Source organism: Oncorhynchus clarkii, chromosome 5 (genome assembly GCF_045791955.1).
Source record: "Oncorhynchus clarkii lewisi isolate Uvic-CL-2024 chromosome 5, UVic_Ocla_1.0, whole genome shotgun sequence".
NCBI classification, from domain to species: Eukaryota; Metazoa; Chordata; class Actinopteri; order Salmoniformes; family Salmonidae; genus Oncorhynchus; species Oncorhynchus clarkii.
The window spans coordinates 69,416,262-69,434,333 of record NC_092151.1 but is presented as its reverse complement, the minus strand read 5'-3'; the positions used below and the strand labels follow the sequence as shown (position 1 = coordinate 69,434,333).

Genomic DNA, 18,072 nt, shown 5'->3' with positions numbered 1-18,072 from the left:
AGCAACAAGCTGCACTGGACAGGGTACAAAAGAAGGCAAGCAAGATGATAACAAAAAACAGAGACATCCCACTGACCCTCCATCACTACAGTCACAGGGTGAGCAAGCAGCAGTAAGATTGACCACCGACAGCATTGGCAGTCCTCTGCCTTTGCATTCAGATAATTTGCTTCATTAACAAGAACTTCATCCAAACCCTTTTTAACACTTAAAAGAAAAAGAGGGTTGTAATAAAAATAGAAGTTAAAACCATTGACGTCATCATCTATTGATGCACTGAGTGTGTTGAACATGACAATTACACCATTTTGATTGACAGGGGCATTGACTGCCACAGGAAATAACAGCAATCAAGTCATCCCTTTTTGTAAAAAAACATTGTCAGGACAGCCTCCCTTAACATACTTTATGGATGTCAACTGACAGAGGGAGACAGTAGCTGTAGTAGGAAAGAGGAGAAGACAAAATAAAATACAAATGGGAAAAGATGTTCAGTTTGAAAACATAACACTCAATGCCCATCACAATTAAAGAGTATTCAAACAGATGAATATGATTATTTATTTTTTATTTATTTTTTTCTCCCCAATTTCATGGTATCCAATTGTTAGTAGTTACTATCTTGTCTCATCGCTACAACTCCCGTACGGGCTCGGGAGAGACGAAGGTCGAAAGCCATGCATCCTCCGAAACACCACCTAACCAAGCCGCACTGCTTCTTAAAACAGCGTGCATTCAACCCGGAAGCCAGCCGCACCAAAGTGTCAGAGGAAACACTGTGCACCTGGTGACCTGGTTAGCGTGCACTGCGCCCGGCCCGCCACAGGAGTCTCTGGTGCGCAATGAGACAAGGATATCCCCACCGGCCAAACCCTCCCTAACCCGGACGACGCTAGGACAATTGTGCATCGCCCCATGGGTCTCCCGGCCGCGGCCGGCTGCGACAGAGCCTGGGCGCGAAACCAGAGTCTCTGGTGGCACACCTAGCACTGCGAAGCAGTGCCCTAGACCACCCGGGAGGCGGGTGAATACAGATATTCAAATCTAGATGTTTGTAATTAGAATAAGTGCATTCATCACCAAAATATTCAGAACTTTGTAATTTGGTTTCAATTGTTTACGGTGAGTCATGAATGGTCATTCTATAGCATGGGCGGCCTTGGCACTGTAAAAATACGACCAGTAAATGGTGCAGCTAAAATGGAGAAGAATAAAAAATGTATCCAAAGTCTGCTACTGTATGTGTAAGAATCATCCCAGCAGTGTCACCCCGACACAGCTGTGTAGAGCTAGAACTGTCATTCACTCAGTCATCGTGATACCTGAGCTGCATTGGGACCTGATTTATAAGAACCTCTTTTTATATTGAAGAGTGAGATCTCAATAAAACATATCCCCAACCGTTTGGCTCCGTTCACCCACCTCATTATTATTACTCATTAACTTTTGAACTTCCACTCACTGGGATGGATTACAACTGTGATGGTGACCTTTGACTTCCAATGGACAATCAAGTCTGACTATGATCACAAAGATGATCATCGGGAGACTTAGATCTAATGACCTCCTCTATCCCATGACGCATCTTCACATCATTGTATTACTAGTCAGAGACTATGGCTGGCACAATTATGTGAAGTCTAGCCGATATACTAAAGGTCCAATTGAAGTTGCACATTTAGTTAAGTAATTGCCATCTGTAATGTTGTCTGTTCCAATTCTGAGGTACAGTAGATTATTAAATATTGTGCTGTCATGCAAGGAAGGGCTGGGCTGCAGGAGTAGGGCAGAGGAGGCAGAGTGAAATACGACTGCAGTGTTGGAGTGTGGCGTACAGGAGGCAGGAGGGAGACATTACCTTGGTGTCACCCAAAACGATCTAATGATCAAAATGACCTCAGCAGCCAGAGTCACTTTGGTAATCTCCTGCTTAATCACTGTTTGTTTTAAATGTCATGGGCTCACAGTGGATCCATCCGGCATGGCTGATGGGCCGTGGTTCTGACTCCTGACACCCGTAGCCTACTGCTCCCTTCCACCACAGAGACGAGCTCCCTAGTTTAATTGCTTTTCACAAACCAGCACCCTGGGCTTCACACTCGTGGACGTTTGGTTGGACTGAGCCAAAGTCGTGCATGCAAGGGCTCATCCTGCTAGTTGCCATAGCAGCAATCTGTTTCCCAAAGTTGATTTTCAAGTTCTTCTTTTAAAAACAAATTTCACTGCTTCTAAAAATCGACCTGAATTGACCTGAATGTTGGGGGAGATGTTGGTAATTGCTGGTGCTTGTTGAAATATTGGGAGCGCCAATTTGGCTTACAATACTTTTCAAGTCCTCATTATTTCTACACTCTTGCGCTGGAGAGAGTTTGACCAATCTCTGTCCTGTCTCATCATGCCACTGCCTCCCTCACCCATCAGACGACTGCTATGCAAGTTCCATGTTCACCAAATGGACGCTGTTTGACATTATTCTATATCCTGCTCCACCAGGAAGTAGGAGCTGTGCCAGGAGAAAATACAATGCCATTCAAACATACCATTATCTATCTGTCTGCTCAAATGCAGTTTCTCTTTAAGAAGAAGAAAGTGCTGTCCTGTTGTCCTGGGAGTGACAGTGGGACTAGAGTAGTCTCCTGCTTATTGATGGCCATTGTAATGCACCGTTATTAATTATGTTTCACACCCCCCGGGAATATCAATTTAATTCTACAGCAATCGATCTCAACTTGTATCCTAACAATGGGTCTTAGCCTTGAGTGAGCAGTGGTCGTACAGATTCAGCAGAAGCTGCATTCGGGCATGCACACACAGTCTCTCATTCTCTCTCTTACATACACAATAAACAGACACAGCTCATACCTTACTGTCACGCCCTGATCTGTTTCACCTGTCTTTGTGATTGTCTCCACCCACCTCCAGGTGTCACCCATTAGTCCCTGGGTATTTATTCCAGTATTCCCTGTTTGTCTGTTGCCAGTTCGTCTTGTCATGTCAGCCAGTGTGGTTTTCCGTGTTCCTGCTTTTTCTTATCTCTCTTTTGGTAGTCCTCTTGGGTTTGTCCCTTGCCTGCCTTGACTCTGAACCCGCCTGCCTGACCATACTGCCTGCCCTGACCTCGAGCCTGCCTGCCACTCTGTACCTCCTGGACTCTGACCTTGTTTATGATCTCTTGCCTGCCCCTTGGACTAATACATATCAGAGACTCAAATCATCTGCCTCCTGTGTCCGCATCTGGGTCTTGCCCTGTGCCTTTATACTTAAAGCACACTAAGAATTATTACAGCACAAAAAAGTGAAACATAAAACATTGGGCATGCTGAAATACAGTACCGTACTATGCACACTATACTGTATATGACCATATATAACATAATTCAATTTCTTTAAATATCCTTTAAGATTTGTATTTACATCCTACATTATTCGGTATACCAAACATACTTTTATTGATTTAAGTGTCACACTATAATAGCTGTATGCCGACTTGGCAATGGTTCATGTTGACAACCAATTAGGTCATTATTCAATTCCCATGCACCTCAAGCATTTCCCATATGACACTATATTCCCACAACAATATTCTGTTATTTTTATTCAAAAGCTTTCAATCATAATGAGATGTCTGTTAAAGAATGCATAATATCCTCACTAAGTCTAGGTATTCTACCAAAGGAATGTTACCAGTCCTATCACCAGGTTATAATATAAGCCCCAGATTACCTTGTGGTGTAGTCCATTCACAGCCCCCTCAGTGGAGAGAGATTCATTAAGAGGGAGGGATGGAGGGATGGAAAGAGATTTATTCTAGTCAGAGCTACAAAAATCCTAACACCCATGCACAGGTATATGGAGGTGTGAGTCTCATTTCTGGGCATCGTTCTATATTTTTATAACTACGAACCCAAATGTGTTAAAGGTAGATAAGAAATATGTGGTACAATAAGACTCTTACTGTATTTATTTGTCATATTCTAGCTGTAATCAAGATAACGTTTTGCGGCTGCTCCACCTGTTAGAGAATCAACATCATTTTTAAACGCTGCGCTTACTCACACGTTTCTCCTGTTGAGTTTATGATTGGCACCCTACCAGCCGGGTTAATATGGCTCCAGTTGATGATTAATGTAAGATTGTCTATATAAATTCAATTTGGCACCAAACCAAAACAGACTACATTTGCACAGAGAAACAGTCTGGCTTCATCTTTTCATTCAAATGGGTCTGTCTCCATGGGGAATAAAAAAAGAACTGACAATGTTATGGGGCAATCTAGGTCAATGACACATAACACCACATCACACAATATCTTTCTGAGCCCAACGGTGGTAGAAAGCCATTCTTCATGATGGGCACACACTGGTTGAATTAACATTATTTTCACATAATTCCAATGAAATTACGTTGAATCAGCGTGGAATAAACTCTGAATTACCGTCTGTGCCCAGTGGGTAGCTACAGTATTTGGCCAGGCTATGTGTACTGTGTTCTGGCCTGTTTTAAAAGCTGCCACCCATGTTTGACACTAAACCTAGACAGTTTGTAGTCCCCCTCTCTGTTTGGAGATGGAACTGACCAGGAGACCAAAGGTCTCTAGCAGTATCTTCTTAGGTCTTCCAGAGCTCTGTTACAGTAATCAGTATGTCCAAACAGTTTTTATTTTCTTCTACACAAACCCCCCTTCCTTATCCGCCTGGAGACATGACCCTTAATCTGACTTTGGGATTATTTATTTCAATTGGTGAGGATGAGAAATGCTCCCAACATGCTGGACTGTATCAATTACAGGGCATAATTAGTGAGTGAGTGTCTCGGGGAGATAAAGAATAGCATTAGAGAGACACAAACAGAGGGAAATGTACTTCTTCCAGGGATTTTCGGCTAATCCAATTTCACCGAGACTGTTTATGCGCCTGCACGTTTCTTTGAAGTGTAAATGGTAAAAGAAGCAAACACATACAGTAATGAGCCAAAGAAATATCAGCGTCTCAGCATAAGAGTCTATACAGCGGAAAACAATGGGCCTTTTGGCAGGAGAAAATGCCCAAACATCAGACTATTACATACCGTTGTTCATCATAGCACACTAAATCCCACCCTTCTATTTATGTATAGTCAATCACCAAGCACACAGTACACTGACTAAATAAAGTTCATTGTAGTCTACTAGCCTCCTGCAGAAATCCGAGTGGTCACAAATAAAGTGGAAAGAGCTGAGGCATCCAAGCAGGGCAGAATGCCGTTAGTTAATGTGGGAGAATTACTGAGGATAAAACCATTTCACGTAACTATTTTATTTTATTTTTTAAACATTCTGAGCTAACACAATATCCCCTCTCCCCATAGAGCATCACTTTGGGAGAGAGATTGCAGGATTCCCTCTGTGTCATAGCTGCAGGAAGTAGGGGTGCTGAATGTGCTGAAGCACCCCCTGATTTTTAAATATTTTTTAAGTGTTATTTTTCTTCACAAAAGTAGTGCACTGGGCCTTTACTAGTCCCATATTAGCGGGCTGATATAGCCCCCACCCCCAAACAGGTAGTTCATCCAAGGTATGAACTATGAGTTGGTGGCTGAATGCATGATCATAATGTTAGTTGAGGTTACAATACTGTGTCTTTCTCCAAGAGAATCTGGGCTCTGCTGTTGGCCCTGCCGCCTGAAAAATAAATGTGACTAAATAAATAATAAATACACTAAACTGCAAAGCCTGTTTGGGAGTCAGATTGTCTCAGTTCAGTTGAAACTGAGTTATCTTTCTCACACAAATATACATGTATTCCATGATCCTTGGCACCAAAACAATATCATGCCACCAGAGGTTTGTCAGCATTTAATTTAACATTACTACCTGCTTGGGCCCTGTCCCCGCCTGTCAGCTATACACAGCTGGGCATGGAGTGAACAAGGCCTTCTTGTCACTAGTGGGGATACAGTGTGCTACAGTGTTTGGCTGGGAGACTGTCTTTGCTAGAAGGATGCAGGTCCCTGAGAGACTGTTACAGAAAAGCCCACATCTGCTTCCTAAGAATGTCTAACTTTCACTCAGACAGAGAAAAGCTTTCAGAAGGGGCCGCAGGTTTATTGGCTGAGAGATCAGCAGCAAACAATGTGCTCTAAATCACCTTTGCATGACCTGGGAGAGCCTCCTTCTCAGAGAAACACTTCCAAATGAATGTAATTTTCATGCAAATCATCTCAGCTCGCTACTTATTGTTCTGCAGCTGCGCATAATGCCTCCACACTAAGAAGATGCATTACCTGTAATATTATACACTCTGTCTCTAAACGATCTACAGGCATTGAGGCAAAACAGAGAATTACGGAGTAATTGGTGTATGTGTGAAAAGGCCTACCTACCTGTGCAGAGCCTGGATCTTCTCAGCTGTGATGTCCCTCAGCAGCTCCTCCAGGAGGTCTGTGTCAGTGGGGGGTTCAGGGGTGGGCTTGTCCGTGCTGTGGGCGTAGTGGCCTATCAATAGCCCCAGGATAAAGAGCCCTACACCTGCTAGCAGGTACTTGACCAGGCTGCAGCTGCTTCTCCGCTGGCCCTTGGGTGGAGCCCTGGTGAAGTGGGAGATGTAGTTGGGGTCCTCCTGCAGCCGCTCAAACCTACCGTGTGGCGAGACGGACACAGAGGGCTGGATGGGCTCCAGGTCTGGGTCTGGATCAGCACGGTTGGAGTTGCCCACAGTCCGATGCTCCACACACTCCAGCTGGAAGCGGTCCAGGCCTAGTCCCGGGTCCTGTAGCTCCTTTTCCATGTCCCACTCCAGGTCCAGGGCGGATGCCTGCAGTTCCTCCCGCTCCAGAGACCCTGTGTGGGCCGCACGCACCTTCCTGTATGCCATGCCTTCAAGACCTGGATACAAACAGATTACACAGAGGTCTCTGTTATTATCCCAGGTTAATAAGAGCACTGAATGAGGGGTTGGTTGACAGCTAATCAACCAAATTGATGAACTTAACCTTTCAGTATATCATACAGACCTACACTGAGAGAGCCTGTGCAGTTGGACCTATGCACTGCATTACCACTGACGCGCATGGCACACACATTGTTTCCTGGGCTTACATCACCATAACAATTCAAAGGTGATGTATTTATGTGGCCCAGGGGTTGAACTCCAGCGCCCTAACTAAATAGTAAAGAGCATTCCCACGAAACCCAATTAGAGCACGCTAAGTTCACTACAGCTGCTGAAGCAGATCATTAAGGGAGATGACTGAGTGGGATCAAATTCATAAAACGGAGCCCAGTGTCTTAGTATACCATCAAATGTAACTGTCCCTTTTACTGACACTGTTATCAAACTCCAAACAGCAGCCCAATCGATAATAACCAAAAAATCCAAACTGCCACGAAACTCAAAAGCACACCAAAGCCACTTATTCTTTCAAAGACATTGCTTTAAAGACTTTCTTTAAACAGACATTAGAGTGAAATCTGTTGCTATGAAAGTTATATTGCACCACCCTGAGCAGCAAGAGAACACTAAGTGATCTCTCTGAACAACACTTTTCTTCAGTTTCTCTGAAGAAAAGAGAAGAAAAAATGTATAATTTTATTATGGTCCCTTTCACATTGTATACTTTGCAGTCAGAATGGTCATTTAATTTTGTGTGGGTGTTTCAGGGAGAGGAGGAAGAAAAGCTTGTTCCTTGCTTAAAAAGAACATGCCTGGATCTGACATCACGTGGCTGTTTGGGGTTTTAGGCTAGGTTTCAATATAAGCACTTTGTGACATCTGCGGATTTAAAAAGGACTTTATAAATACATTTGATTGATTGATTGATGGTACGAATGCAGCATAGACATAGGCCTGAGAATTTCCCCACATCAATCTTCAATGCGCCATTAAACGTCCATTATTTCTGCACAGAGTCAGATAAAAGATTCCCTCTCTGCCAAGGGACAAAGTTAATTTTAATATTGACCCTTGTCAACCAATAGTTCAGAATGCACACGCACGCACGCACGCACACATACGCACACACACACAAAAACACACACACACACACACACACACACACACACACACACACACACACACACACACACACACACACACACACACACACACACACACACCCAGTGCCACTCCCCACCCAGCCTTACCCCATGTGGACTGGCATAGTCTACTGTACATATGGTGGTGAGGGGAAACAGCAGCTCTCCCATGCAGAGTGACAGCTGACATTTAATCACAGGAACACCAGCGATTTAATGCCTTTCAACTCTCAGACAAAGCCATCCATTCTAATACTATCTTTGACTTTTCCATGAAGGATGCCAGACTGACACCTCACATGGTAAGGTATATCAAATACATGCTTAGCATTTTATTAAGTATCAGTAAAAATAAAGCCATGTTCTTGAGCATGAGTATTTTATTTCGCGTTTTATTAGGTGCCCTGGTATTGCTGGTTCTTGTTAAAATGTAAAGAGACGTACAGTACATAACCAACCTGCTAAATACCTGCAAATCAAGTTGCTATTGCTTTCTTTTATTCATACACACTTATTAGAAAAAAAAGGTGCTATCTAGAACCTAAAATGGTTCTTTGGCTGTCCCCATAGGATAACCCATTTAAGAACCCTTTTTGGTTCCAGGTTCTACATAAAGGGTTCTACATAAAATCCAAAAGGGATCTCCCTGGAACCAAAAAGGGTTATCTTATGAGGAGAGCCGGATAACCCGTTTAGAACCCTTTTTTGTGTGTATGTATGATCTATGAACTATGAATTGCAGTTATTTTTGTAAAATTGCACAGGAAGAAATGGCAGCGGTTTTACGGGCGCCTAACCAATTATGCTATTATGTGGGGTTTTTTTGCGTTATTTGTAACTTATTTTGTACATAATGTTTCTGCCACCGTATCTTAGGGCAAAAAAGAGCTTCTGGATATCAGGACAGCGATCACTCACCTCAGATTAGACTAAGATTTTTTCTTCAACAAGCAGGACGCACAGGATGTTCTTCAGACACACGACAAGGCCAACATCCCCGTCATTGGCAAGAGAAAGAGATGCAGGTATAGACACAGGGTGGGGTGCCTCGTAAGGATCCGCAGACGGCGAGTGGGAAAGCTGCCGTTACCGCCAATATTACTTGCCAACGTGCAATCATTGGACAATAAAATAGACAAGGTACAATCACGAATATCCTACCAACGGGACATCAGAAACTATAATATCTTATGTTTCACGGAATCGTGGCTGAATGATGACATGAATATTCAGCTAGCGGGTGTCTTATGATAAACTGTAGACCACACTATTTGCCAAGAGATAACAACCTATCCCTCAACATAATCAAGACAAAGGAGATGATTGTGGACTATAGGAAAAGGATGGGGCTGTAGTGGAGCAGGTTGAGAGCTTCACGTTCCTTGGTGTCCACATCAACAACAAACTAGAAAGGTCCAAAAACACCAAGACAGTTGTTAAGAGGGCACAAAAAAGCAGATTCCCCCTCAGGAAACTAAAAAGATTTGGCATGGGTCCTCAAAAGGTTCTACAGCTGCAACATCGAGAGCATCACTGCCTGGTACGACAACTGCTTGGCCTCCGACCGTAAGGCATTACAGTAGGTAGTACGTACGGCCCAGTACATCACTGGCGGTGTCAGAGGAAGGCCCTAAAAATTGTCAAAAACCCCAGCCACCCCAGTCATAGAATGTTCTCTCTACTACCACATGGTAAGCAGTACCGGAGTGCCAAGTCTAGGACCAAAAGGCTTCTCAACAGATTTTACCCCCCAAGCCATAAGACTCCTGAACAAGTAATCAAATGGATACCCGGACTATTAGCATGGTCCCCCCAACCCTTCTTTTACGCTGCTGCTACTCTCTGTTTATCATCTATGAATAGTCACTTTAACTATACATTCATGTACATACTACCTCAATTAGCCCGACTAACCGGTGCCTCTGCTTATTGGCTACCCGAACTATCTGCATTGTGTCCCGCCACCCACCACCCGCCAACCCCTCTTTTACACTACTGCTACTCTCTGTTTATCATATATGCATAAGTGCATCGATGACATCGTCCCCACATTGACTGTATATTTTTATTTATTTTATTTTACCTTTATTTAACTAGGCAAGTCAGTTAAGAACCTATTCTTATTTTCAATGACGGCCTAGGAACAGTGGGTTAACTGCCAGAACGACAGTTTTTACCTTGTCAGCTCGGGGATTCGATCTTGTATGTACATATCCCAACCAGAAGCCATGGATTATAGGCAACATCCGAATCAAGATAAAGGCTAGAGCAGCCGCTTCAAGGAGCGGGAGACTAATCCGGACGCTTATAAGAAACGCTGCTACGCCCTCAGATGAATCATCAAATAAGCAAAGCATCAATAGAGGATTAAGATTGAATCCTACTGCACCGGCTCTGACGCTGGTTGGGTGTGGCAGGGCTTGAAAACTATTACGGACTACAAAGGGAAACCCAGATGTGAGCTGCCCAGTGACGCGAGCCTACCAGATGAGCTAAATGCCTTTTATGCTCGCTTCGAGGCAAACAACCCTGAAGCATGCACGAAAGCACCAGCTGTTCTGGATGACTGTGTGATGATGCTTTCGGTAGCCGATGTGAACAAAACCTTTAAACAGGTCAACATTCACAAAGCCGCTGGGCCAGACGGATTACTGGGGCGTAATCCAACTGTCAAGTGTCTTCACTGACATTTTCAACCTCTCCCTTACCGAATCTGTAATACCTACATTTTTCAAGCAGACCACCATAGTCCCTGTGCCCAAGGAAGGGAAGGTAACCTGCCTAAATTATTACTGCCCCGTGGCACTCACATCGGTAGCCATGAAGTGCTTTGAAAGGCTGGTCATGGTTCACATCAACAGCCTCCTCCCGGACACCCTAGAACCACTCCAATTTGCATACAGCCCCAACAGATCCACAGATGATGCAGTCTCAATCACAATCCACACCGCCCTTTCTCACCTGGACAAAAGGAACACCTATGTGAGAATGCTGTTCATCGACTACAGCTCAGTGTTCAAAACCATAGTACCCTCAAAGCTCATCACTAAGCTAAGAACTCTGGGACTAAACACCTCCCTCTGCAACTGGATCCTGGACATCCTGACGGGCTGCCCCCAGGTGGTAAGAGTAGGCAACAACATGTCCACCACACTGCTCCTTAACACTTGGACTCCTCAGGGATGTGTACTTAGTCCCCTCCTGGATTCCCTGTTCACCCACGACTGTGTGGCAAAACACGACTCCAACACCATCATTAAGTTTGCTGACGACACAACAGTGGTAGGCCTGATCACCGACAACGATGAGACGGCCTATAGGGAGGAGATAGGAGACCTGGCAGTGTGGTGCCAGGACAACAACCTCTCCCTCAATGTGAGCAAGACAAAGGAGCTGATCGTGGACTACAGGAAAAGGCGGGCCGAACAGGTACAGCTGCACCATCGAGAGCATCCTGGCCATTGCATCACCGCCTGCTCGGAATCTGACTGTAAGGCGCTACAGAGGGTAGTGTGAACGGCCCAGCACATCACTGGGGCCAAGCTTCCTGCCATTCAGGACCTATATAATAGGCGGTGTCAGAGGTAAGCCCATAAAATTGTCAGAGACTCCAGTTACCCAAGTTATAGACTGTTTTCTCTGCTACTGCACGGAAAGGGGTACCGGAGTGCCAAGTCTAGGACCAAAAGGCTCCTCAACAGCTTCTACCCCCAAGCCATTAGACTGCTGAACAATTCATAAAAATCGCCACTGGACAATTTACATAGACACCCCCCCCACTGCTGCTACTCGCTGTTTGTTTGATGCCTATGCATCGTCACTTTGCCCCACCTACATGTACAGATTACCTCAACTAGCCTGTACCCCTGCACACTGACTCGGTACATGTGCCCCCTGTATATAGCCTCATTATTGTTATTCTGATTGTGTTACTTTAATATTACTTTTTATTTTAGCCTACTTTTAGCCTATATTTTTTTCTTCTTGAACTGCACTGTTGGGTTAAGGGCTTGTAAGTAAGCGTTTCACGGTAAAGTCTACACTTGTTTTATTCGGCGCATGTGACAAGCAAAGTTTAATTTGATTTGATGCATAGTCACTTTAAGCATTCCTACATGTACATCCTACCTCAATTAGCCTGACTAACCGGTGCCTGTACATTGCCTCGCTACTGTTTTTCACTGTCTTTTTACTGTTGTTTTTATCTCTTTACTTATATATTGTTCACCTAATACCTATTTTTTACTTAAAAATCACACTGTTGGTTAAGGCCTGTAAGTAGGCATTTCACTGTAAGGTCTACATCTGCTGTATTCGGTGCACGTGACAAATAAACGTTGATTTGATTTGTCATTTTGACTGAAATCAAATGAGACAACTGATAATATGGTGAATGTACAATAGCTACCAACACGTGATCGATCACCTGATTGCCAAGGGCAGGCATGAAGACATCACAACTAACTGTGTCTGCTAGTCTTCAGCCAACACATTCAAATGGCATCACACTGGCCTTACCATGGACTTTCTAGCATTAATACTGAAATGAACTGTTGATCTACTCATCTATTCCTGTTCAAGTTATACAAAAAAGAACAACTCTAAGTATATACAGAATATATTGTATATGTGCAGTAGCCTTAGTAACTATAGTTCTTATAATGCCCTGATAGCACTCCATGGTTAACCTTCAGGGCACACAATGGAATACAAATCTGTTTGTGGATCAGTGTTGGAGAGGGGAGAATAACATTGGGATGCTGAGGGTAACCCTCTTCTTTAACTTTCACCCCTTAGATGCCATTGACAGAGAGATTGAAAGAAAAGCCCAAGACCTTTCTTGAATGCCTGTATCTGTAACTATATTATTTATTAATATAATTTCCATATGTTTCAATACTGATGAGATGCTGAACAAAAATGTAAACGCAACATGTAAAGTGTTGGTCCCATGTTTCATGAGCTGAAATAAAAGATCCCATAAATGTTCCATATGCACAAAAAGCTTATTTCTCTCAAATATTGAACACACATGTGTTTACATTCCTGTTAGTGAGCATTTCTCCTTTGCCAAGATAATCCATCCACCAGACAGCTGTAGCATATTAAGAAGCTGATTAACAGCATGATCATTACACAGGTGCACCTTGTGCTGGGGACTTCACACTGCCATTGAAGAGGAGTGTAACAGTATTCTACAGGCCACAATCAACTGCCTGATCAAGTCTATGAGAAGTAGATGTGTATGTGCAGCATGAGGCAAATGGTGGTCACACCAGATACTGACTGGTTTTCTGATACTCATCCCAACCTTTCATTAAAGGTATCTGTGACCAACATATGCATACCTTTATTCCCAGTCATGTGAAATCCATACATTAGGGTCTAACTAATTTATTTCAATTGACTGATTTCTTTATATGAACTGTAATTAGGTAAAATCCTAGAAATTGTTGCATGCTGCATTTATATTTTTGTTCATTACAGTAAAAGAGAAATGTGTGTGTGTTTGTGTCCGTGTGTGGAGTAGGTTATTGTGCGTGGGCGTGTGAGTGGGTGAGAGAGGAAGAGGGTGGGAGGAAGAGAGAGGACAAAAAAAGAGAGAGTAAATATTTCCCAGCACAGTCCTGCCTACCCATCATCTCATTTGACATGACCTTGTCAGTTGCCGTAGTTACAAAACATGAAGCCAGCTGTCGATCAGTTTAGCTGTTGAACATTTCACAGAAGGGCAAAGAAACTGGAGAAAGGTGATGAGAAAAACTTCAGCAAATTATTGCCATGGAATACTTACAACTCGCTGCACAACATAAGCAACACACAATGCAAATGCTGTTGCCAAATAAACAGTAGCAAACTCTATTTCATGGACAGACACAAATGCCAATTGTAAGTGTAGTAAGTATATGCTTGGTCAAGAACTACTGTGGGCCAACAGTGGCTGGAACTAACGCTGCGCCAGCCTGGAGGAATAAGAGGAAGCATGGCTGCTGTGCTGTTTTGCTACAGTACTATTCATTTAGAACCAGCATCTGGCCCAGCTCTCAGAATATGTTACTGGCCTGGGCCACCAGAGCAAGCCTTTATTTTTATAGTGCTCATGAATAAAATATTCCATCCCCAGGGTGTGGCCCAAATAATTATACTTTATGGATCTCTGCATTAAATCTCAATGTACAGTAGATGGGGCATGTCTAAGAATGCTAGACAAGAAAACAATAACATGCACCACATCCATTTCCTCAGATCTGAGCCTGTTATCTGCTCTGAAATCAGAAGAAAGTCTTACCTTCAAATCAACTCATAGGTTGGACATTCTGGTATTATTATTGGTATTGTGTGTGCACCACGCTCAAGCATTTAATTGTATTTCTAATTGTTGCGGAGCCTAGTGTAGTAGTTCCTAGTAGAATCCATACATAGAATACTTCCATTATGATGTAATTCTAGAAAATTATTATGTACAATACCTTTTTAGTTTTTTCAGCTTTTACAGAGACGGATAGCTTTGTAAATGTAAAAAATAATAATCTCATCAATGTGTCACGACTTCTGCCGAAGTCGGTTCCTCTCCTTGTTCGGTGTTTGGCGGTCGACGTCACCGGTCTTCTAGCCATCGCCGATCCATTTTTAATGTTCCATTTGTTATGTCTTGTTTTCACACTCACCTGGTTTAAATTCCCTAATTTCCATGTTGTATATTTTCCCTATGTTTTCCCCCATGTCCTTGTCGGGAATTGTTCGTTGTATGTATTGGTGCCATGCACAGTGCCTTGAGAAAGTATTCGGCTCCCTTGAACTTTGCGACCTTTTGCCACATTTCAGGCTTCAAACATAAAGATATAAAACTGTATTTTTTTGTGAAGAATCAACAACAAGTGGGACACAAGCATGAAGTGGAACGACATTTATTGAATATTTCAAACTTTTTTAACAAATCAAAAACTGAAAAATTGGGCGTGCAAAATTATTCAGCCCCCTTAAGTTAATACTTTGTAGCGCCACCTTTTGCTGCGATTACAGCTGTAAGTCGCTTGGGGTATGTCTCTATCAGTTTTGCACATCGAGAGACTGACATTTTTTCCCATTCCTCCTTGCAAAACAGCTCGAGCTCAGTGAGGTTGGATGGAGAGCATTTGTGAACAGCAGTTTTCAGTTCTTTCCACAGATTCTTGATTGGATTCAGGTCTGGACTTTGACTTGGCCATTCTAACACCTGGATATGTTTATTTTTGAACCATTTCATTGTAGATTTTGCTTTATGTTTTGGATCATTGTCTTGTTGGAAGACAAATCTCCGTCCCAGTCTCAGGTCTTTTGCAGACTCCATCAGGTTTTCTTCCAGAATGGTCCTGTATTTGGCTCCATCCATCTTCCCATCAATTTTAACTATCTTCCCTGTCCCTGCTGAAGAAAAGCAGGCCCAAACCATGATGCTGCCACCACCATGTTTGACAGTGGGGATGGTGTGTTCAGGGTGATGAGCTGTGTTGCTTTTACGCCAAACATAACGTTTGCATTGTTGCCAAAAAGTTCAATTTTGGTTTCATCTGACCAGAGCACCTTCTTCCACATGTTTGGTGTGTCTCCCAGGTGGCTTGTGGCAAACTTTAAACAACACTTTTTATGGATATCTTAAAGAAATGGCTTTCTTCTTGCCACTCTTCCATAAAGGTCAGATTTGTGCAATATACGACTGATTGTTGTCCTATGGACAGAGTCTCCCACCTCAGCTGTAGATCTCTGCAGTTCATCCAGAGTGATCATGGGCCTCTTGGCTGCATCTCTGATCAGTCTTCTCCTTGTATGAGCTGAAAGTTCGAGGGACGGCCAGGTCTTGGTAGATTTGCAGTGGTCTGATACTCCTTCCATTTCAATATTATCGCTTCCTTGGGATGTTTAAAGCTTGGGAAATATTTTTGTATCCAAATCCGGCTTTAAACTTCTTCACAACAGTATCTCGGACCTGCCTGGTGTGTTCCTTGTTCTTCATGATGCTCTCTGCGCTTTTAACGGACCTCTGAGACTATCACAGTGCAGGTGCATTTATACGGAGACTTGATTACACACAGGTGGATTGTATTTATCATCATTAGTCATTTAGGTCAACATTGGATCATTCAGAGATCCTCACTGAACTTCTGGAGAGAGTTTGCTGCACTGAAAGTAAAGGGGCTGAATAATTTTGCACGCCCAATTTTTCAGTTTTTGATTTGTTAAAAAAGTTTGAAATATCCAATGTCATTCCACTTCATGATTGTGTCCCACTTGTTGTTGATTCTTCACAAAAAAATACAGTTTTCTATCTTTATGTTTGAAGCCTGAAATGTGGCAAAAGGTCGCAAAGTTCAAGGGGGCCGAATACTTTCGCAAGGCACTGTATGTTATGAGTTGCGATGGGTTTTTACCCACTTTCTTTATGTTGTATGTTGGTTTTCGGAGTTTCGTTCTCCTGCGCCTGACTTCCCTGCCACCATAACGCACCCCATTACAGAATTGCCGACCACTCATGGAGTCAGCAGGAACAGGTGGCCCTGGTATAGGGGTTGAGGAGCGCATCCAGGAGCAAGCAAAAGTAATCCACCATCTGGGCGCCATCATGGATCAAGTTATCCAGACCCTGGACCGTTGGGAGAGACGGGGAGGTCCACCAGCACTTTCAACCATGCAACCTGAACCTTACTACTCACTCCTTCTGCAACCGGTCCCAGTGGGATAAGTCTCACCCTTCCCGGAGAGTATGATGGGACGGCGGCATGGTGCCAGGGTTTCCTGTTACAGCTGGACCTATACCTGGGCACCATTTACCCAGCTCCCTCGGAAAGGGAGAGGGTGTCCGCCCTTATCTTGTGCCTCTCAGGGAGAGCTCTGGAGTGGGCCAACATCATGTGGGGGGAAGGAGATGTAGCGTTGGAGGATTTCACCGAGTTTACCCGCCATTTCCGGCGGGTGAGCAGCGGGTGAGTGCCTCTTCCAGCTGAGGCAGGAGATGAGGAGCGCCCAGGAGTTTGCCCTAGAGTTTAGGACCCTGGCTGCCGGCGCGGGATGGAACGACAGGGCCCTGATCGACCACTACCGTTGCAGTCTGCGCAAGGACGTACGTTAGGAGTTGGCCTGCAGAGACACCACCCTCACATTGGATCAGCTGGTGGACCTGTCCATCCGGCTGGACAACCTGCTGGCTACCCGCCGACGTTCAGATCAGGGTCTGGTGGTTCCATCCCCTCGCACTCACTCTCCTGAACCTATGAAGCTGGGAGGGGTGGTGCATAAGAAGACCAGAGGGGTTCCAGTTCGTGCACCATCTGTGGCCGCAGAGGACACACTGCCGGTCTGGGAGTTGAGGCAGCAGGCAGGGCACTCTGGCGTCACCCCAGGTGAGTCTGTACCACTCTCATCCAGAGTCCTCTGTTGTCCAACTGTTTGTACCTGTTAGTTTTCCTGATTTTCCCACGCATTCCCAGCATAAGGCGCTCGTCGATTCAGGATCAGCTGGGAATTTTATTGACAGAGGGCTCACTCTTAGTCTAATGATCCCCATTATCCCTTTGGCTAGACCTTTCCCATTTCACTCTCGGGATAGTCGACCATTGGGGTCTGGGCTAATCAGGGAAGCTACTATCTCCCTGGCCATAGGGACGCAGGGGAGTCACGAGGAGAGAATCAGTCTCTTTCTCATTGACTCTCTTGCATTTCCCGTGGAAATGGGCCTTCTCTGGTTAGCTCATCATAACACCACTATTTCATGGCAAGAGAGGGCTCTCACGGGGTGGTCACAACAGTGCTTGGGGAGGTGTGTAGGGGTTTCCGTTGGTGCTACTACGGTGGAAAGCCCAGACCAGGTCTCCATTGTGCGCATCCCCCCCGAATATGGCGATTTGGCTCTCGCCTTCTGTTAAAAAAGAAGGCGACTCAATTACCACCCCATCGACGGGGGGATTGTGCGATAAATCTCCTGGTAGACGCTGCACTTCCCAGGAGTCACGTGTATCCCCTGTCGCATGCGGAGAAGGTGGTTATGGAGACATATGTCTCCGGTTCCCTGCGTCAGGGGTACATTC

General features: G+C 44.3%; 1 protein-coding gene across 1 annotated transcript in view; it reads right to left on the bottom strand.

Annotated features, from left to right (window-relative positions):
- The window catches only part of LOC139410190 (inactive N-acetylated-alpha-linked acidic dipeptidase-like protein 2), a 288,454-nt gene that overhangs the window by 182,177 nt on the left and 88,205 nt on the right, over positions 1–18,072 (bottom strand). Inside the window, exon 2 of the mRNA XM_071155649.1 lies at positions 6,361–6,862. Within this exon, the coding sequence (XP_071011750.1) occupies positions 6,361–6,862 (502 nt within the window). The remainder of the gene's footprint in view (positions 1–6,360; positions 6,863–18,072) is intronic.